The sequence below is a fragment of the Pistacia vera genome, unplaced genomic scaffold (genome assembly GCF_008641045.1).
Source record: "Pistacia vera cultivar Batoury unplaced genomic scaffold, PisVer_v2 Contig1028, whole genome shotgun sequence".
NCBI lineage: Eukaryota > Viridiplantae > Streptophyta > Magnoliopsida > Sapindales > Anacardiaceae > Pistacia > Pistacia vera.
The window spans coordinates 66,741-89,649 of record NW_022195059.1 but is presented as its reverse complement, the minus strand read 5'-3'; the positions used below and the strand labels follow the sequence as shown (position 1 = coordinate 89,649).

Genomic DNA, 22,909 nt, shown 5'->3' with positions numbered 1-22,909 from the left:
CTTCATTAAATGCGCCTATATCAAAAGCACAACAAGTGACGTCTGACAAAATCAGGTCGCTCGTCCTCTGCAAACAATGATCATGCGAGGTCGTGTTCTCAAAAAAGTGTCGTCCTGACCTACTTTCAAACAGGTCGGAATCACCAGAATTTCCAGAAATCATCCAAATGCGGCATGACTTGTAGTTTCCCAGGTTTGATTCTCAAACCTTAAAAACTAGGGGACTTCTGTTATGCTTGGGAGAATAGGGTTGACGTGGCGCCCAGTTAAGTGTGAAAGGTCAGACCTCGGGAAGAGTTTACTAACATTCTGACGCAGCCGCGTCGTGTGATCATGGTTACACCCACAGCCTGCTTCCGTCAGAATAGTGGGTGCACGTCAGGTCAGCCAAGAGCTGTGATGATCCCGCGTGTCCAATCCCTGCAGCAAAGCACGTGAATTACTCTAGAAGATGGATAATGTGACATAAAGAAGGATTTGCACGGATCATCCCAAAAACTTACAAATCCAGTGATCATTACTTCAATGCATCCCACTATAAGTTGAGAACTCCTCTCTCATTAAGGGGATTTGCACATTTACTCTTGACCAACCTCTCTCTCTCTCTCGAATAGACAGCATTTGATACCTTGTATTCTCAGTGTAAATCAGTCGTCTAAAACGACCTGACTCTTATCATTAACAAAAACATCAGTAGACGTAGGACTTGCTTCCTTAGCATCCGAACCACTTTAAAACTCCTTTCTCACTACATTTACTGTCATTTTCCTTTCCATTCACGTATATCTTTTGGGCCAACTCAACATTTCACACGTGCGTTTCATTGGTGTCAAAATCACGCATCAACAACAATATTTTCAAACTCCTCTTCATCTTCGTTTTCTTGTCATTGATTAGAAGGCAATTGAGAACATTGTCTATACTTTTGAGCGGCCATTTGTTGAGTTAAGATCTCCATTTATTGAGTCACCTAGCTATTGTCAAAGCAATCATTTATTGAGTTAACATCTCCACAAAAAAAAACAGATCTCTTTTAAGGAAATACCAACATTTTATATGATGTTCTTTCAAACAACATTTTCTATTCTCTAAGTTTCACAAAAAACACAAATAAGGATGAAACTAAAAAGCTAAAGAACTGAAGGACTCAAGTAAACCAGATAACATAAGACCATAAAATAATTTGAGGATCAAAGTTCAAACTCGGACTGAACTAAACAATGAAACTTGATGGACTAAACAGATATTTACCTGGGTAGGACCAAACAAAATTCAACCGACCACGTTTCAAGCAATTTTTTTTTTAAAATAATAATAGGAGAAAGGCAATTCTGTGGAAAAAAAAAAAAGGTTTTCATTTCAATTTTTTTTTTAAATAATAAGGGGAATAAAGAAAGAAAAAGAAAAAAAAAAAAAAAAAGGGAATGAGGAGGGAATAAAAGGATTGTCTTACCCTTGTTCATTTCATAGTTTTGGACGACATTAGGGTTTTAGGGAGTGGTTGATTTATTTTTTAAAACTTCTGGGGGTAAGTTGATAAAAAGTCTATAGTTATAGTTTCCTAAGTACTTGTGACTTTTGAAAACTATAGGAGGCAAACTGATTATTTTTTATTAAGAAATGGGAGATTTTCATAAACTACCTCTGAGGTTTAGCTATTGCACAAACTCATGGCACTTTTGCAAGAAATCATCAAAACTTACCCCTAAACCCTATCACCATGTAATTCTGTCAAACTAAAACTTAGCTATAGTTGAAATAAAATTAACTCTATTTATATTTACAACATATGCAAATGACTAAAGCATCCCTAAATTGTAATTTTTTTTTTTTTTTTTTTTTTATGACCGGGAGTGTTCGGTTCAACCTACGTGCATCTCAACTAATCATCTAAAACCGTAGAACTACCGACCAGGTAAGAGTTCTACTAGCTATTCCTATTAGCAACCGAGGAGAGACTCGAACTCAGAACTTCTTGAGTAATATACTTAAGAGTCATTATCAAACTACTTGATTACCTAGAGGTAGCTAAAATTGTAAATTCTCTTGATGGTGCTGGATTTGAGGGTTGGATTTGATAATTTTCTGTATAAGTGATATAAGTTTGAGTATTAGCCAAACATTATACTTTTCAAAATTTTCCCATTAAGAAATTGGTAAATAGAAATATGGGCCCATTCGTAAAATAGAAAGCCCAATAGGCCCAACGCCAACCTTTCTCTTTCCCATTTCACTACCGCCTCTGAGAAGAAAACATCCGCAGAACCCGAACCTGCTAAAACCCTAACCACCGTAAAATGCCGGAACCAAGAAAACGTGGACGCAAACCCAAAGCGCCCGAAACCGAAACCTTAACCATGGACTATCAATACACCAACCCCACTCCCCAAAACGACGCCACCGTCACCGATACTCATCATAATCCTTCTTCCCCTCGTCGCACACGTGGCCGCGCCAGACGGGCCCTTACCGAAGACGATAACAACAACAACAACGGCAACGTTAACAATTCCAACTCTAACATCGGCCATTTGGCTTCACCGGAACGAAGCAGACACGGGGATGCAAATGAAATAACGATATTGCCCCCGAGGTGGGACAGCGTGGCATTTAAAGCGGTGCCGTCTATGGACGCTGTCGTGAAAGTGTTTTGTGTTCACACGGAGCCGAATTTTTCGCTGCCGTGGCAGAGGAAACGGCAGTATAGTTCGAGTAGTAGTGGGTTTATTGTGGGAGGAAGAAGAGTCTTGACTAATGCTCATTCGGTCGAGCATCATACGCAAGTCAAGTTGAAGAAGCGTGGCTCCGATACGAAATACTTGGCCACCGTTTTGTCTATTGGGACCGAATGTGATATTGGTACACAAAATTTTATTATTTGGTTTTCCAGAATTTTTATATTGGCTTAATTTGTTGGTTTCCTGGATGATGTGTCAAGAATCTTGTTTGAAGTCCTTTTTTTTTTTTTTTTTTTGGTGAATGTCATAAAAAATGCAACTGATGGGTTCAATTTAATAGTTATTATTTCAATACATGTGTTGTTTCTTGAATGAAACTTGTTATAATTGTATTTTATGAAATTATATTAGAGGGGTCAAAATGGTTATTGAGCATGTCGGAAGTTGTTTGAATTTGTGAATTGCTTAATTTGTGATTGTGTTTGCATTTTTTTTGTGGTGCTACAGCAATGTTGTCTGTTAACGATGATGAGTTCTGGGAAGGAGTTTCACCGGTGGAGTTTGGAGATTTACCAGCTCTTCAAGATGCTGTCACTGTTGTGGGGTATCCGATTGGGGGCGACACTATCTCTGTGACAAGTGGGGTTGTTTCACGCATGGAGATACTATCTTATGCCCATGGCTCAACTGAGCTTCTTGGACTGCAGGTTATTGTTATAGAATTTGGTTTATGCATATTTTCTGTTTACAATATGGAATTAGAGATTTAAAACTGGAACTGAGTGCAGTTGGAGAGGTTAAATCGTTATTTTTCTGAAGTTTACGTTTAATTATGTTTATTCTAATTCTATGGCTCAGTCACTATGACCAGATACAGTCTTCGATTGCTTTAGTCATGTTTTTCCTGTAGAAGGTATTGATGTATTGGACATTTGTACTGATATCCTTTATTTTTTATTGTGCTTTTGTAGATAGATGCAGCTATAAATTCTGGAAATTCTGGTGGACCTGCATTTAATGATAAGGACAAATGTGTTGGTATTGCATTTCAGTCTCTAAAACATGAAGATGTGGAAAATATAGGTTATGTGATACCCACACCTGTTATTATGCACTTTATTCAAGATTATGAGAGAAATGGTGCTTACACAGGTATATTTGCTTGTAGAGCTCTTTATGTTTTTGCTGTTGCTTTTTTCTATTGTACATCATCTTTCTTATTTACTTTTGGATCTTAATTGTTTTGAGAACCTTTTAATTCCTAAATTCTATGGTGATGTCCAATGTGTTAGGGTTCCCGATTCTTGGAGTTGAGTGGCAGAAGATGGAAAATCCTGATTTGCGCATGGCAATGGGGATGAGACGTGATCAAAAGGGTGTTCGAGTTAGAAGAATTGAACCAACAGCTCCAGAATCTCAGGTTCTGAAGTCATCTGATATTATCATTAGCTTTGATGGCATCGATATTGCCAATGATGGAACAGGTGATTTTTTTTTTTAATATTTAGTGACACTTTTTCCTTTTAAGTTTTTATTTTACACTTTTGTTGTCTTTGCTTGTGATTCCTAATTGTTGTTCCTTGCTAATCTTACTATCTTGTTGACAAAGCGGTACATCATGGCGTTCTTCTGAAATATTTATTAAGGGCTACCATGTGCCTCTGAAACTGTTTCTTTTTTATACAAGATTGTTTAAAGTGTGTATATAAAGGGCTTTACCGATTCCACTAGATTGTGCTGCAAAGAAATGAAATTATCTATAAATTTGCCGTTCAAATGGATTGTGGTCAAGTATTTAGTAGTTTAAATGTGGCCTTTAGGAGTAACCAGCATGAAGCTGTTAAAGAATCCTTAGGTTATTATGGTCAAAGATACTATATAATTCTAGAAAGTGGTAAACACTAATGAAAATAACAAATTGGATATACAAATAGTAGTTAAGAGTGTTAATTGGTATGATTACGCAGACAACATGTTGTGCAGATGGAAAAAGTCCATGTGAGGAATTTAGGGAAGGTTAAGTGCAAGGTAGGAAATGACTTGATATGAATGATACTTAGAACGAGAAATTTAGGACTAGTTTTCTGTGCATTATAAGGGTAGGTGATGGAGATGATGGTCATATGATGATATATTAATGGAAGCACATATTTTGCAATTGTTTTTGCCTGACTGCTATTCAGAAAAGAGTTAATTGCTCGAAGAAATAAACAAATAGAGCTTGTTGACAAGTTCCTGACAATATTTGGACATATTTATTGCTCTAAATAAAAGCTCTACAGTTAATGCCAAAAGCTGTGATTAAGCTTGAAAGGTGATAAATCTGGAACTTGACTGTCTCAGTATACACAGATAGAGAGTTGCTTAGGCAAGATTCACAAATAGTGCCTTAACACCCTCAACTCAAACAATTTTGTTCATGTGATTGTGATAGGAACCTGCTCCAATAATTCAACAATTTGGGTTGGGCTATGGGTCTTTCATGGGCTTGGATAGAACTCTTCTTGGAAAACCGACCTCATCCTTTTACCTTTCAATGTGGGATCCTAACATTCTCCCACGCTTCGAGACCCAACGCCCTCGTTGATCTTCTTTCCAGAGAGTGCCCGCCCTCATCGGCCTTTACTGCCCTCCTTTTGGGTCTTACTTCGCCTAGAAGCCTGTCAGCAACTCTCCTTCTTGACCCTTCGGGGGGCCCACTGGGCCCTGCTGCATGGGCTCCACGTCGGCCTCTTTACCCCTTGGGTGACTTTACGGATCCCCTTTCCTTGGGATAATAGCCCGAGCCCAAGGTTAGCCTGCCACGGGATCATGCTCTGATACCAATTGATAGGAACCCACTTCAATAATTCAACAATTTAGGCTGGGCCATGGTTCTTTCATGGGCTTGGGTAGAACTCTCCTTGGAAAACCGGCTCCATCCTTTTCCCTTTCAATGTGGGATCCTAACAGATTGCCTTTCCCATTTAGATGAGTTACTTGTTAAAGTATTCAATGCTTAATGCGTATGCCTAATTTGAATTCACCCATATCTGTGCCTATTAATTCACTGGCCTTTTGTTTGATGGGCTTAATTCTTGTAACGAGAGGTATTTTTAACTGAAGGGTGCTTGACTCACCTTGCTTAGGCAAGATTCACAAATAGTGCTTTAACACCCTCAACTCAGACAATTTTGTTCATGTGATTGCCTTCCTCATTTAGATGAGTTGCTTGTTAAAGTATTCAATGCTTAATGCGTGTGCCTAATTTGAATTCACCCATATCTGTGCCAATTAATTCACTGGCCTTTTGTTTGAGAGGCTTAATTCTTGTAACGAGAGGTATATTTTAAATTGAAGGGTGCTTGACTCACCTGCTGTTTGCTTGCATTTCTTTTTAATATTGTTATACTGCCCTCATGGTACTTTCTGTATTGTTTTAATTCTTTATCCCTTTTCTGGGAGCTAAATATTTGTTCTAACTTCTCTCTTGAACTTGATATTAGTCTCATTCAGGCATGGGGAGCGGATAAGTTTTAGTTACCTTGTTTCTCAAAAATACACTGGGGATACTGCTGTTGTAAAAGTTCTCCGCAATTCGGAGGTTCTAGAATTCAACATAAAACTTGCGACTCATAAGCGGCTCATCCCAGCACACATCAATGGCCGTCCTCCTCCTTATTACATAATTGCAGGATTTGTCTTTACAGCTGTAACTGTTCCATATCTGCGTTCTGAGGTGTGTTTTGGCACTCTTTTCTCTCTGTGCTTTATTTGTGAAGTGCTGGCTGTAGATGCATGTGTTTCTTCCTTCCGCTGTGTGTTTGTGTGTGTGTGTGTGTGCGTGCGCGCACTCACATGTGTAGGACCTGTTACTTCCACAACCGTTGCCAGCTTATTTCTTTATGTTTCAACAAGACAGTAGAAATTTTGTTGGTGGGTCTATAAAATGCTTTTTGATATTAGTACAATTTACCTCTTGTTTGCATTTTTGCCCAGTATGGAAAGGATTATGAATTTGATGCTCCGGTCAAACTGCTGGATAAGCTTTTACACGCAATGGCACAATCTGTGGATGAACAGGTTGTTGTCATTTCTCAGGTTATCTCTCTCTCTCTTGTGCATTGTCCCTAATTTCCTACTTGTTATTGTTACAATATTATAATAGATTTTGTTTCATGTGAAATTAATTATTTTAATTTACAAAATTTTCATTGTAAATGACTGTCAGAAGTTTCCAACATAGCATAAAAATTTTCATTGTATACATCTGAAATTTGGCCAGGTGCTTGTGGCTGACATCAATATTGGATATGAGGAAATTGTCAATACTCAGGTCTGGATTATGAGATACAACTCTTGGATGACATAATATTGCTGAAACAAATAAAATTGGTCCATGAGCTAAAGGTTTCTTTATGTCTGTTTTTCTAGGTTCTTGCTTTCAATGGTAAGGCTGTGAGGAATCTTAAAAGCCTAGCCGACATGGTGGAGAGCTGTAAAGATGAATATTTAAAATTTGATCTGGAGTACCAACAGGTTCTCTCTCTCTCTCTCTCTTCCTCATCTCTATCTCTATGTACATGTGTCTCCCTGCTTCCCTGTAATATTCTTCAATTTACTAATTTAAATTCTTTGAGCAGATAGTGGTCCTACAGACTAAGACAGCCAAGGCAGCTACCTCTGACATTCTCTCAACACATTGCATACCTTCTGCTATGTCAGATGATCTCAAAACTTGAGAGAATGTTGAAACTAAGGTATAGAAAATTATTCCTCTTTCGTCTCTGTTTTGTATTTAACTCCATCTCTTTCCATGAGCTGACATAAATAAAACACACTTTATTGCCTTGAAGCGAGTATGGAAGGTGGCAGTTAATTACTTCTTTGTTGTTACCATATGCTTTTGACATGATATTTTCGTAAACTTAGGACTGGAGTCTAGTGGCCTTTTGGCTCTTAGTTTTCTTGACAGGGGATGAGATATTTTTTTTATCAGTTTTTGTACTCATGTATTAATATGTACATTGGGAGAAAGCTGGGATGATTTGACTGTAGGTTTTGCTGAACCTAGAAGCACCTTTTGATGATCATTTCTTGTCATTCTCTTCAGCTGAAATTATGTGAGAGATGTGATCTTCATGTAATATTTTACGGAACCAGAGAAAATACTAGAATATCAACTGCGGGTCAAGCTGATTATGGTTTGTGAATGCTCTTTTTACCATTATTTCAATTGCAATTTTTGATGTGTTTTACTAAATACCAGATGTCATTGCTGTTTTGCAGGAAATATTTTGATGATACTTCTTTCCCAGCTGAATGTATTTGTTTCTATGTATGATATGGCGATTGTCTGGTTAAATGTGTCTCTTTTTCTCCACAAAATAGATGTTCTAATTACTCTCAATTTGCTTTCATGTGATAGCTGAAAAGCCCCTTGGCCTTGTAGTTTGGTATGTCAATCTTCAGGTAAAAACCATGTGAGAGGTATGATCTTCTTGTAATACTTTAACTGGCAAATTTGCAAGATGAAATACAAGAATACTAATTGTAGGTCTATCAATGCTGTTTTCCATTGCAAATTTTTGTATCGTTCTTGTTGCCAGTATATATAAACCTGTTTTTGGGTAATCATTTTTGTGTCAAACTTGGTTTTCCGGCAGATGCTTAATAGTCCAAGGGGATTACATATCTGACTGTCTTTTCAATTGGTTTTCACTGCCTGGGTCAAGATCTATTTCTTTGCTACATAGATGTTCTACAGTCTACTTGCTCAGAATTTGCCCATGTATTTTCTATGTTAGATGAGGTGGGTATATGCTTGCTGTAATACTCTAGCTTCTCGCTAGTCATCTGGCGGAAACTGTTTTCTAACTAGTGTGTTGCAAAGGCACACGATGTTTTTTAACATTCTTTTCTTCTTAGGAAATACCGCAAAAGCTGATCAATCTCATTCTAATTCTATATATCACAAGCCTTTAAGTAGGAAATGTAATTAAGCCTTGATCTAGCATGTATTCATTTTTACATAAATAAACGGAAAGCTGTCTCACACGACTTGTGCCACATGTTGCATGATTTGGTCTCTCACTATGGCATCAGAAATTTTATCCCCACTGAATTAAATTCCTGAAAGAGGAATTCGTGTTAGGAATTATGTCACTGAGTGTTCGCTTTTCTTCGGTTTCAACAAGTTGTCCGTTGTCTTTGTAAGAAGAAATGGGTAACACACGATACAGGGATGAATTTATGGCAGTACTGACCCTTCAAAAATATGTTACATTCTGCTGTGCTAAGAATTCGTATTAGGCAGTGGAGATGCTGAGCACTATTTATATTTAGATTTTCATTCATTTACGTTTATTTGCTCTACACTGGACTAGATCGTTTATCTTGTTCTACAGTAAAGGGACTTTCTGTGCAGCGTCTGGTGATTCCAGGCTACAACCATCACAGTCTTCACCGATTTCTTCTTTTGCTTTTCCCCACATTACAGTATAGAATCCAATAGAGATTATTGTTGCTCCAATAAGACTGCAAAACAAAAAGATGATTAGCAGTTAGGTGCAGTATTTCAGGTTTCATTGTGAAACTCATCTTTAGTGTAAACTTCTATTTATTCTCAGTGTATTTCTACCTACCATGATAGAGGATGTCTCCGAGAAACATGACACTCATAGCGACTGCAATAGCAATAGATAGGAGCTTGAACATTGCTATGAAGACCGGCTCCTTCAGTCGCAATGCCCACGTGTGAACATTATTGTTCATGCATGATCCAAAGAGTCCCTAAATACACAATCAGGCCACCGTTAAGAAATTCCAAAGAATTTTTGGCTCTTCAACTCAAGACATAGTTTCTTACCGAGCACAAGATGGAGGCCGATGTTATATTAGGCCTCACTCTCCAGGCCTTTCTGCAATCAATCCAACAGTAGCTGCAATGAAGCTTACGCATAAGTTATAAAAGAAGACGACCGTCAATTCTGTTGGGTACTCCTCCATTATTTGTGTCTGTTACAGAATTACGAAGTTCAAAATCAATCCTTTAAGTGAATCAAGTCCCTTCAATTTCAACAGATTTTGAAAATTTGTTACTACTTAATACTAACCTGAGCAATGTACCACAGTGTTACAAGAATATACTCAGCTGTGAGAATAAGGCCACCAATGGCCCAGTTGGAGTTTGATGAGTGCAGAGGTTGAGGTTGTGTAAGAGGAACAGATGGTGATGAAACCATAAAAATTGGAGGGCCCCTCTGCCAAAAATGCTCCAGCTATTGATACAAAAGTTACCAACACTTTAGCCTAACTACTTGGGTTTTCTGCAAGCTAGTTTCTCCGTCTTTTTCATGCCAATAAACCAATGAAAAAGAAATGAAATGAGAATAAGAAAAGCGACTGTGGTCCTCACAGAAAAAGAAACAACCTTCAAATTTATGGTGAAATGATTACATTCATTGAACAAATAGCAACAATGATAATTACAGGGAACTAAGAGATAATTTTATTATAACTGGAGGTTTGTTACAGTAAATTAGAATTATTTAGAAATTAAGGCTCAGGGAGGAGCAAAACACAAGAAGTTAACATGCAAATTGACAAGGATCTGGCCTTAGACTGCTTTTAACAATTACCTAGCATCGAAGTGCCCAAGTTTCATAGTTTTTCAAACCATATCAAGCCGAATTATTTTGATGAGATATATTCAAGTAGAATTATTTAATAAAAAAAACCTGTCAACTTAATAAAAATTCAGTAAAGAAAAAACACAATATTAACAATGGCAACATCAAAGTAAATTACAATAAAGAAGTAAAAATCAGTAAATTACAATGTTTGAAATTGGATGTTGTCCAGCTTTCGCTTTGATAAACACGTGATACAAATTCAATTGCAATGCTCTATTTATGAGACATTCATCATCTCCAACTGGGGTGAAGACCCCTTTTCCCGGATATGGCAAGGGCGTACGTCAATGGCATTATCTTTCCTTGCTTTCGTAGCTTTAGCTTTAAGATCTCTTCATTATCCAAAGTTTTCATCAAAGAAACTGGTTTCTTCATTAGATTACTAAGACTGATGCGCAGTCATTACAACTTAAATGGGATGTGTTCTTAGCCATTAGCTTTACCTTTTACAATCTATAAAGTTACGTGTCGTTTAACAAACAAATCGGTAAGGTCATCAAATTACTGCATACTAATCTAATTACTCAATTTGTAAGTGTAAAATTATTATAGGGTAATTGGCAAATAGTTTGGGTAAGAGTCATGTTATTTAATTTAAGCACAAATAATCTCTTTTTAAGCCCCAATAATAATTAATTTGTTTGTGGTTGTGGACTTATGGGGCATTTGTTTACATGAAATTGCAGGAGTTTGTTAATTTGTTTGTGGACCGTGGTTGTGGACTTGTACTTGTACTTGTGGGGATTTGTTTTACAATAAATTACAGAAGGCCAATTTCTAAATTTGTTTGTGGTTGTGGTTGTGGTTGTGCATTTGGTGGTGGGGGCTTTATTTTTTATTTAATTGCAAAAAGGGTAAAGGGCAGTCTTCACTCTTCACAGTTGAAATCCCCTGCAGTAGCCAGTAGGGGATTTGCTTGTTTTGAAGGAATCTTTAATTTAGTATTAAAGACATTATGATTTATGCAGTAGAATAAATAGGCATAAGACATTTAATTCTACAAAGTCATTTAAAGAATAAATGGGTTTGAATGAATAAATAGAGCATTTAATTCTTCAACTAACATCTCTAATTAAAGAATAAATGAATGTTAGGATGTATTGGTGACAATTAATATTGGTTCGAATTGACAAAATTAGATGCAATATCCAGCATGTAACATTTGATGTGCAATGTATAATGTATGGGTTTGATGTGTGTGCAATGTAATGGTTTTACATTATTTCATATTGGTTTTACATTAAATTGCATATTTTTTTTTTTTTTTTCATTTATAGGTTTGTAAATGGAGGGTACTTCCTCAAGCACCCCTACAATGCAAGATACAATTACCAATAACTTGAATACAGCCACAACAAATACGGAGCAAAGTATTATTAGCCCGGATAATGGTGATGAGAATGAGAATCTAATTTAGAAGAAAAAAAGAGCGAAGACATCAGTGGTATGGACGAAGTTTAAGGAGGTGGTACTCGCTAATGATACCAAAAAGGCAGAGTGTATCCATTGCAAAATAAAGTTGTGTATTAATGCCACCGGAAGCACCACCCAGTTTAATAGACATTTAAGTCGGTGTTTAAGGAGAAAAGCTTTCGTGAGACAACAACATATTAGTTTTCTGAGTGCCGGTAATGATGTTACAACTACTATTTTGCCAGCTTTAAGTGGGAAGTTTGACATGTTGAAGATGAGGGAATTTATCGCCCATTCGTTGCTCATGCATGAGCATCCATTTACGGTTGTGGAGGAAGAGGACTTGAACAATATGATGAAGCACGAGATTCTTGAATGGATTTCGGTTTCCCACCATACTTGTAAAAAAGATTGTATAAGGTATATGAAAGTGAGAAGGCTAAATTGAAGACTTTGTTGAAGAGTGTGAAAAAAATCAGTTTGACTACAGACTTATGGAATTCAGGGAATTAGAAGATGGAGTATATGGTGTTGACCGGGCATTGGATAGATAGTACTTGGAGGCTGAATAGACGTATCCTTAACTTTGTTTGTCTACCTCCTCCCCGGATTGGTATTGCAATTGCGAATGACATTTTCAAGTGCCTAATGGGATGGGAAATTGAAAATAAGGTATATACTATTTCTGTGGATAATGCTTCAAGTAATGATGTTGCGATTAAGGTTTTGAAGGAAAATTTTGAAGTTTCGGGGAAGCTCCTTTGTGGAGGTAAACTGTTTCATGTAAGATATTGTGCACACATCTTAAACCTGATTGTTCAGGATGAACTTTGTCAAATTAGGCACATCATTGATGACATCCATGAGAGTGTGTTGTATATCAATAGTTCAGAAAGTAGGCTTAAGGTATTTTCTGAGATTGTTCAACAACTTAAATTGCTGTATCAGAAACTTATTCTTTTTTGTAAAATAAGGTGGAATTTTACCTATGAAATGTTGGCAATGCCATTGTAAAACAATGTGGAATTCTACCTATGAAATGCTAGCAATGACAATTAAGTTCAAAAAGGTTTTTCCAAGATTGAAAGAGAGGGATATCAATTATAATAATAATCAAAGTGACGAGGATTGGGAGAAAGTGGAGAAAGTCTGCTACATTTTAAAAGTATTCAGTGGTTCAACCAAACTTATTTCAGGGAGTGATTATCCGACGTCTAATTTATTCCTAAATGAGGTGTGTCTAGTGAAATGTATGTTGGATAGTAAAAATGAATCTAAAGATGATTTTATTAGAGTAATGGTTAGGAAAATGAAGGAGAAGTTCGATAAATATTGGGGGGAATGTAATGTGTTGATGTCTGTAGTTGTGGTTGTTGTATTGGATCCTCAGTTATTTAGTGGGCATTCCTTAAGATGCATTTTGAGTTAGAAGCGTGGATAAATATGATGACAGTTCAGGATGCATTGTATGAGCTATATGGGGAGTATCTTCAAGCTAATTAAGGCATGACTATCGCCCGTGCTTCTATATTAGATGGGGATGGACATGGAGCCGCTGGTAAGGTGGCTACGTTTGAGGGAGCCTAAGCCTGGGATGATTTTAGCAGTTTTTTGGATGTGGTTGAAACTATTGAGCCTAGTAAGTCTGAGTTGGACTGTTATTTGGGAGAGGGATGCCATGAGTGTGTGGGGGATCATGACTTATTCGATGCCTTATAATGGTGAAGGCAAATTCAACCAAGTGCCTTATATTGTCTACGATGGCTCCTGAGATACTAGCCATCTCGATCACTACGGTTGCTTCAGAGTCTACATTCAGTGCTGGGAGTAGGGTTATTGATAGCTAGCGAGCTTCTTTGTCTCTAGCTACGGTGGAGATGTTGTTATGTGGATGTGACCAGTGTCGCACTTTGAATGAAGTGAAGAAAGTGTGCAAAGTAAGTTCCATTGATTATATTTTTTGTTTAATTCAATATTTAAAATTACTTTATTCTAATTTACAGTTTATTTTTATCTCTTTTTCATTTTAGAAAGAGGAGGATCATTTGGAGATTCAGCTTCTTGTCCTGTCTTGTCAGGTGATGGGAGTCAGCAGATTGGTTGATTCACCTGTGAGTCATCAGCTATAGCAGTAGGATTCTACAGGTCTATATTTATGAGTTTTGTGTTTAGGTTTTCATTTTCATCTTTACGGTTTATATAAAATGACAATTGTACTTAATGTGTTTCACTTTAATTTGTTTGTAGGAGGAGTGGGGCTACAATGGACATACAACCAATTATCTTTTGAGAATTCAAGTCATTCGACAATTTATACATTTTATTTTGCTATTATATATGTATTTTGATGGTTGGGAATGTCATTTGATGTATAGTTATGCTAACCCCCAATTTATTTTGATGAAAACTTAATTAAGTCAAGTGAACTAAACAAAAAACCTTTAGTTAGATTAACTTAATTTGTTGTAGATACAGTATGCTGAATGATAAATTGTTAACAGCAGTAGCATTTTATTTGATGTTTATTTTAAGTAGGTTTAGTTGTTGGGTGATGTATCAGGACATGAGAAGAAAAAAAAATTGTAATCTGCCTACCCATTGCCTAGCAAATTTAAAAAAAAAAAAAAAATTTAATTTTTTTTCGAGCCAGCTCGAAAAACCCATGTATCCCTCACAAGTTGAGTCGAGCCATAAAATCTACGACTCGGCTCGACTCATTTTTTCTTCCCATTTCACGAGTCGAGCTCGTTAAGCCGAAAACTCTGTTCGACTCGTGAACACCCCTAGAGGTTTGTATACCACTGGAGTACTGGTCCCACGAGGCTAGAGCAGAAACTCTTGAACATGTATACTTTGCGAAGATCTTGAGGTATGGCGGCGACAAACATTCTTTGTTTGTAGGAGGCTATGTGGTCGTCCAGGTCAGTGGTTCCAGCGTAGAGTTTCATGTTGGAGAAGGTGAATTTGCGTGACATCTCTATGAGTGCTATAGTGTCTATGAAGTGTGAATCAACATAGCTTTGGTGTTGGCTCTTCTTGAGGGGTGTGGGTACGCCAGGAATGCATTGGATCATGACTTCCATCTCGGTGAGTCGCTTGGTTAAAGTTTGCTTAAGAGGGAATTGCCACAAGTTTGTATAAGCTGTTTAAGAATTGAGGGAAGACGTTGGGATTGATGTGTATGGTCGAGCCGAGCCAGGCAGTTTGGTTGGTGGCTCCGACTACTGGGTGACTAGGATGTGCTTGTGGGAGGGTGAGATAAGTGTCTAGTTGTTGGAACGAGGTAGCTTGAAGGAGTGTTTCAGCATCCAAGTGAATGATGGTTGGAGTGTTGTCATCTTAGTCTATTCAGCTAGGGGTATGGTGGTTGTTGGAACTGAGTGAAGGGATAAGTTTGTGAGGGTGCCAAGATCTAGGGTGGAAAACAGTTGTCTAGGGTAAATAGGAAGTCGAGAAGAAGATGCATGATGGTGATTCAGAGACCAATCTAGAGAGTTAAATTGTGTTACCTTGTTTTAAAGAGCTTGATTCTTTGCACAGAATGGCAACGTTTTGAGCTTCCAAGGCTTGGTACTTATCACTGCTCTTTTGCACTAGTTTGGTGAGAGTCATAATCTAAACCGCAACTTCAGGCGCAGGGGCTTCGGTGTTGTTAGTCATGATAACTAAACGGAGGGAGCAGGTCATTTTGAATAATTGTCAGGGCCCCACGGTGGACGCCAAACTGTAAACGATAAAATCTACGGTCAGTTGAGAGGCACATATCTTATGAGAAGTGAGTCACTAGCAATTTGTTGGACTTGTACAAAAAGCAAAAGGGAACGTGAGGGCTTAGGTGACACCAGTGTGGTGTTTGCCGTAGGCACTCCAACGCTCAAGTCAGCGAGGCTAAGGGTATTTAGTGAGGGTTGAGGATGGGAAAGATTACGGAAATACATGTGGTGGTTCTTAGGAGCAAGAACTTCAAGCGCTTAGATGTTGTGGGTGATTTCTCAATGCCTAATGAGAGAGTCTGCCCCTGCTTATATAGTGAACCCAAGGGGTTGGAGTCTTAGTAGGACTCTGAATCCTACTGATTAGAGGAGTCCCAATTAGGAAGAAGATATGATATATTCCTTTATTGATTGAACTTAACACTTTGAGTAAGATTCAGGATCTTGACAGAAGTGGAAACATAATAGGATTTTGTCTCTTATTTATGGATTGTTGTGGGCTAATGGGCTAGACTCAAATCAATTTAGCTTAACTTATAGGATAACCTAACTCATTGAGAGAGCAGTTCACAAGGTGGGTTTAAGCGTAGGCCCAACCGGGATTGGGTTAAGACCTTGGGCTATAATATGTTTATTTTGTTACTGGGCCTAACAATTTTTGGCCCATACACAAAGTAACATGGTAATCCACTGGTCTAGATTAGAGACTATAGTATTGTCAAATAAGCAACATGTATGTATTGAATCGATTTCACCTATGAGATAGACAAGTCATAATCGATTCTATTGAAACTCAATTGAAGGGCTATATATTATACTTGTGTGAAGCAATATGGGACAAAATTCATACATAAAACAAAGTGAATGGGGAAATCTACCCTCGTTGCGTTACCATCATACCAATATTCCTAAACATATAGCTTGCAATACCACATCGAGAGCGTTGATTGAAATAACAAGATTGTCCTTATGAACATGTCCTTACAAAATCCAAAACATACTGTTTAGGCATGTGGCTAGATACGGATACGGGAGGAAGCCCTCCACCACTTGCATGTTATGCATGCGCCACAAAGTTGGACTGCCACAATTATATAATTTCAAACCATAAGATACAAAATCAATCTTGTTTAAGTTAATTAAAAAATTGATACTCCATAATCCATTTTACAAACACTTAGCATTTGCAAGACATGAATAGAAAAGCATATGTAAAACAACAGCAAACATCAATTCAGTCTTTACAAGCAAAGACAATCAATTATCAATTCAATAATCTCAAAAGCTTATTTCAAAATTTCAATTGACCAAAGAGTAAAACTTAATTACAATATATAACGCCTTTTTTTTTTTTTGTTAAAGACGTAATAAATCAGTTCTTAATGGCCTAATTTTTAAAATCTACATCAGTTAAGAGCTGTAACTAAACTAGTAATTAATAAATTCAATTAACTATCAGAGCTTATATTATTAAAGCGAGTTTGCTGATTTAGTGATTAAGAGAGCAGAGTTCTTATAAAACTCAGAAACAAAAAAAAAAAAAAACTTTGAGCATGGAGAGTGTTAGAATTTTAATTAATTAAAATTCATTGCCCTAAAATTACTATTTGGTCCTTCACTTTTCTATATATTATTTTATATAAAAAAAAAAAATTTAAATTGCTGAGTAGTTTTCAGCAGTTATCCCCTGCAGTTGTCTTTAATGGAAAGACTTCTGCATACTTTAGAAGGGCAATAGTTACAGGTCCCCAATACATGCAATTATTCTGATTCCCCAAAATTATTATTTTGAGAATTGCAGTGCATTGGAAGAGTTTGTAACTTTCGAAGAAGATAGCAACAACAAAATTGCTATGGTTGGAGGTTAGTGGTTAAACTATTTTGGTTCCGCAAATTTCATGAATATATGAACATGTATATGAATAATGATATAAATATATACATGTTGATCTTGTGTGATTTACATTGCTGGTTTTAATATGTGGTATCAGAGCCATTCTTTTAATCTCAGCCTAGCATGTAATTGTTTGTTGCAAATTTAGAGAATATTGCATAAAATCAAAAATTTTTATTTAAACCCGTAACTTTAATAGGACATAACTTCTTGAATAAATCAAATCTGTTTTCGATTTTAGTGTCATTGGAATCTTTGTTGAAAAAGCTTTCCAATGATATATTATTTGGCAAAAACGAAGTTGTGGTTGCAAAGTTATGCTGGTTTAAAGTTTTGGATAAAATTACCATTTAAGTGATTTCGGCAGCCATTTACGGCACCGATTTGGGATGAAAATGTCATTTGGGATGTCACCGACATAAGCCATGTGTCCATGTTCAAGTTTCCCCTCTAAAACACTAGAAAAATGGTCGAAATTGGGCTGTTAAAAAGTGCTAAAAGTAGGTTAAAGGTGTAGAAACCGGGTTAAGAAGACCTGGTCAAACTGAGTCAAATCTACCCAGTCAAGGATAAAATTGGTCAAATTGACCCGATCAAATTCAAAGGTCAAACCGACCCGATCAAACTCGACCAACGATTCAAGCAGGTCAACCCGACCCAATCAATGATTCAAACCGATCAACAAACTGGTCAACGAGTCAAACCAGGTCACTGAACCAATCAAGGTGGTCAAATCGGGTCAACGAATTGGGTGAAGGTCAACCCAACCCAATCAAAATGGGTCAACCTGACCCGTTTTGACTATGGCAAGCGTAAGTGCGTGAAGGTGCACGTGCTTGCGTCAGGCGCGTGCGGAGGTGTGTTTTGGCGCATGTAAGCGCGTGGGAGAGCCGTGAAGGTGCGTGCAAAGAGTGTGTTGTCTTCTAGAGGCGTGTGCAAAGAGTGTGTTGTCTTCTAAAGGCGCGTGACAGTGCATAAGGACACTTGGTTGTGCGTGGTTGAGTCACGGTGGTGCGTGGGAGTCAGTGATAGCGCATGTGATGGTTTTTATGTCATTTATTAATCTATTATGCATAAATAATGTGTTATTCTTGTATTGATTTATGTTATGTTGTTTTATATGCAATAATTCATGTTATAACTATTTGATTTTTTATGATCGTATATATTTGATTAATTTAGAGTAGCCACAACATCTAAGTTATGATAATATATACATTAAGTAATATTATTTATGATCATATAAAGTTAATAACATCGTTTTGTAGTTAATCATGTTAATATAATCATTTTACCCACAAGGAATGTTATATTTTCATGATTAATTAGGATGAAATCGAAATTATTCTTATTTCTTAATTAACCTACAGGCATTATGAAATATTAATAATTTATAGTTTCATCATTAAAGGATAATAAATCATAATATGTAATATCTTTACCCACAGAGAGATTTTATGATGTGTCGATTCATTTATGATTTGTTATTTGTTTTACATTGGTAAATTTATAACTGTTGTTGATGGTTTCTGCCTCATGATTTATTTAGTAAGCATATCTATTGATATACCTACAGTTGATCAAACTTTGATGATGGTTGAGGATAAAGTTCCTTATTTAAATGGTGATAACTACAAATCCTAGAGGGAGGTTGTCCTTCTTCATTTAGGGTGCATTGATCTTGACTATACTCTTCGTAAGGAAGAGCCACCTACACCTACGAATACAAGCACTCAGGCTGAGATTTCTTTGTATGAACGGTGGGAGCGATCCAACCGTTTAAGCATGATGTTTATCAAATCTCACATTATGAGTAGTATTCGTGGGTCGATACCAAAGTGTGAGAATGTCAAGGATCTGATGGATGCAATTCATGCTCAGTTTGAAACATCAGATAAGGCATTAGGCAGCACCTTAATGAGTAGATTGACATCCATGAAGCTCACTGGTATTAAAGGAGTTCGTGAGCACATTATGAAAATGAGGGATATCGCTGCTCAGCTAAGATCCCTTCAGATGGTGATTAATGATGATTTCCTGTTACATTATGTCCTAAACTCTCTCTCATCTCATTATACCCCTTTCAAGATATCCTATAACACGCAAAAGGCTAAATGGTCAATCAATGAGCTTTTGACCATGTGTGTTCAAGAGAAGGAAAGATTGCTTTAGGAAGTGAATGAAACTGCACATCTGGTGATAGGAAATGTCAAGCACACTTCAAACAAGAATAAGAAGTGGAAGGGAAAAGGAAAGTTGCATGAGGTTACGAGCAAAGGAAATAAGGACAACATCAAGAAGGATTGTCCTAAAAGAAAGGTTTGGCTTGACAAGAAAGGTAATCTCACATCTCTTGTGTGTTATGAATCTAATATGATTTGTGTTTCAATATGGTCGAGCCGAGCCAGACAGTTTGGTTGGTGGCTCCGACTACTAAGTGACTAGGATGTGTTTGTGGGAGGGTGAGATGAGTGTCTAATTGTTGGAATGAGGTAGCTTGAGGGAGTGTTTCAGCAGCCAAGTGAATGATTGGTGGAGTGTTGTCATCTTAGGTCTGTTCAGCTAGGGGTATGGTGGTTGTTGGAACTGAGCGAAGGGATAAGTCTGTGAGGGTGCCAAGATCCAGGGTGGAAAACAGTTGTCTGGGGTGAATAGGAAGTCGAGACGAAGATGCATGATGGTGATTCAGAGACCAATCTAGAGAGTTAAATTGTGTTAACTTGTTTTAAAGAGCTTGATTCTTTGCACAAATGGCAGCGTTTTGAGCTTCCAGGGCTTGGTACTTATCACTGCTCTCTTGCACTAGTTTGGTGAGAGCCATAATCTAAGCCGCAACTTCAGGTGCAGGGGCTTCAGTGTTATCAGTCATGATAACTAAACAGAGGGAGCAGGTCATTTTGAATAATTGTTAGGGCCCCAAGGTGGACGCCAAACTGTAAACGATAAAATCTACGGTCAAGTTGAGAGGCATAGATCTTGTGAGAAGTGAGTCACTAGCAATCTGTTGGACTTGTACAAAAAGCAAAAGGGAACGTGAAGGCTTAGGTGACACCAGTGTAGTGTTTGCCATAGGCACTCCAACTCTCAAGTCAGTGAGGATAAGGGTATTTAGTGAGGGTTAAGGATGGGAAAGATTACCGAAATACATGTGATGGTTCTTAGGAGCAAGAACTTCAAACGCTTAGATGCTATGGGTGATTTCTCAATGCCTAATGAGAGAGTCTGCCCCTGCTTATATAGTGAACCCAAGGGGTTGGAGTCTTAGTAGGACTCTGAATCCTACTTATTAGAGGAGTCCCAATTAGGAAGAAGATAATAGGATTTTGTCTCTTATTTAGGGATAATAGGTATTCCTTTATTGATTGAACTTAACACTTTGAGTAAGATTCGGGATCTCGACAGAAGTGGAAACATAATAGGATTTTGTCTCTTATTTATGGATTGTTGTGGGCTAATGGGCTAGACTCAGTTTAGCTTAACTTATAGGATAACCTAACACATTGAGAGAGCAGTTCACAAGGTAGGTTTAAGCGTAGGCTCAACCGGGATTGGGTTAAGACCTTAGGCTGTAATATGTTTATTTTGTTACTGGACCTAACAATTTTTGGTCCATACACAAAGTAACATGGTAATCCACTGGTCTAGATTAGAGACTATAGTATTGTCAAATAAGTAACATGTATGTATTGAATCAATTTCACCTATGAGATAGGCAAGTCATAATCGATTCTATTGAAACTCAATTGAAGGGCTATATATTATACTTGTGTGAAGCAATATGGGACAAAATTCATACATAAAACAAAGTGAATGGGGAAACCTACCCTCGCTGTGTTACCATCATACCAATATTCCTAAACATATAGCTTGCAATACCACATCGAGAGCGTTGATTGAAATAACAAGATTGTCCTTATGAACATGTCCTTACAAAATCCAAAACATACTATTTAGGCATGTGGCTAGATACGGATACGGGAGGAAGCCCTCCACTGCTTGCATGTTATGCATGCGCCACAAAGTTGGACTGCCACAATTATATAATTTCAAACCATAAGATACAAAATCAATCTTGTTTAAGTTAATTAAAAAATTGATACTCCATAATCCATTTTACAAACACTTAGCATTTACAAGACATGAATAGAAAAGCATATGTAAAACAACAGCAAACATCAATTCAGTCTTTACAAGCAAAGACAATCAATTATCAATTCAATAATCTCAAAAGCTTATTTCAAAATTTCAATTGACCAAAGAGTAAAACTTAATTACAATATATAACGCCTTTTTTTTTTTTTGTTAAAGTCGTAATAAATCAGTTCTTAATGGCCTAATTTTTAAAATCTACTTCAGTTAGGAGCTGTAACTAAACTAGTAATTAATAAATTCAATTAACTATCAGAGCTTATATTACTAAAGCGAGTTTGCCGATTTAGTGATTAAGAGAGCAGAGTTCTTATAAACCTTAGAAACAAAAAAAAAAAAAAAAAAAAAAAAAAAAGTCTGAGCATGGAGAGAGTGTTAGAATTTTAATTAATTAAAATTCATTGCCCTAAAATTACTATTTGGTCCTTCACTTTTCTATATAAAAAAAAAAAATTAATTGCTGAGTAGTTTTCAGTAGTTATCCCCTGCAGTTGTCTTTGATGGAAAGACTTCTGCATACTTTAAAGGGGGAATAGTTATAGGTCCCCAATACATGCAATTATTCTGATTCCCCAAAACTATTGTTTTGAGAATTGCAGTGCATTGGAAGAATTTGTAACTTTCAAAGAAGACAGCAACAACAAAATTGCTATGGCTGGAGGTTAGTGGTTAAACTATTTTGGTTCCGCAAATTTTCATGAATATATGAACATGTATATGAATAATGATATAAATTTATACATGTTGATCTTGTATGATTTACATTGCTGGTTTTAATCTGTGGTATCAGAGCCATTCTTTTAATCTCAGCCTTGCATGTAATTGTTTGTTGCAAATTTAGAGAATATTGCATAAAATCAAAAATTTTTATTTAAACCCGTAACTTTAATAGGACATAACTTCTTGAATAAATCAAATATGTTTTCGATTTTAGTGTCATTGGAATCTTTGTTGAAAAAGCTTTCCAACGATATATTATTTGTCAAAAACGAAGTGGTGGTTGCAAAGTTATGCTGGTTTAAAGTTTTGGTTAAAATTACCATTTAGGTGATTTCGACAGACATTTACGGCACCGATTTGGGACGAAAATGTCATTTGAGATATCACCGACATAGGCCATGTGTCCATGTTCAAGTTTCCCCTCTAAAACACTAGAAAAATGGTCGAAATTGGGCTGTTCAAAAGTGCTAAAAGTAGGTTAAAGGTGTAGAAACTGGGTTAAGAAGACCTGGTCAACCCAGGTCAAATCTACCCAGTCAAGGATAAAATTGGTCAAATTGACCCAATCAAATTCAAAGGTCAAACCGACCCGATCAAACTCGACCAATAACTCAAGCGGGTCAACTCGACCTAGTCAATGATTCAAACCAATCAACAAACTGGCCAACG

At 36.9% G+C, this 22,909-nt stretch overlaps 1 protein-coding gene and 1 pseudogene across 2 annotated transcripts; one reads left to right on the top strand and one right to left on the bottom strand.

Annotated features, from left to right (window-relative positions):
* The first annotated feature begins 2,200 nt into the window (after positions 1–2,200).
* On the top strand, positions 2,201–8,219 carry LOC116123429 (protease Do-like 9). Of its 2 annotated transcripts, XM_031409212.1 has the most exons (12): positions 2,201–2,859; positions 3,186–3,385; positions 3,650–3,830; positions 3,971–4,162; positions 6,164–6,396; positions 6,657–6,758; positions 6,943–6,993; positions 7,092–7,196; positions 7,301–7,417; positions 7,771–7,861; positions 7,947–7,995; positions 8,086–8,219. In XM_031409212.1, exons 1-9 carry the CDS (start codon positions 2,298–2,300, stop codon positions 7,397–7,399), a joined length of 1,725 nt encoding a protein of 574 aa, XP_031265072.1. In that variant the 5' UTR covers positions 2,201–2,297; the 3' UTR covers positions 7,400–7,417; positions 7,771–7,861; positions 7,947–7,995; positions 8,086–8,219. The 2 variants fall into 2 exon arrangements, with proteins under 2 accessions (XP_031265072.1, XP_031265065.1); XM_031409205.1 differs by having other exon boundaries at positions 7,947–8,219.
* Positions 8,220–9,010: 791 nt separating this feature from the next.
* LOC116123338 lies at positions 9,011–10,726 on the bottom strand (annotated as a pseudogene).
* Positions 10,727–22,909: the final 12,183 nt, after the last annotated feature.

What these genes read in the sequence shown, in the direction of transcription:
- LOC116123429 (XM_031409212.1), top strand. Translation starts at nt 2,298, where the DNA reads ATGCCGGAACCAAGAAAACGTGGACGCAAACCCAAAGCGCCCGAAACC. An exon ending in TGGGACCGAATGTGATATTG is followed by an intron (nt 2,860 to 3,185) that starts GTACACAAAATT and finishes GTGGTGCTACAG; the next exon opens with CAATGTTGTCTGTTAACGAT. An exon ending in TTCCATATCTGCGTTCTGAG is followed by an intron (nt 6,397 to 6,656) that starts GTGTGTTTTGGC and finishes ATTTTTGCCCAG; the next exon opens with TATGGAAAGGATTATGAATT.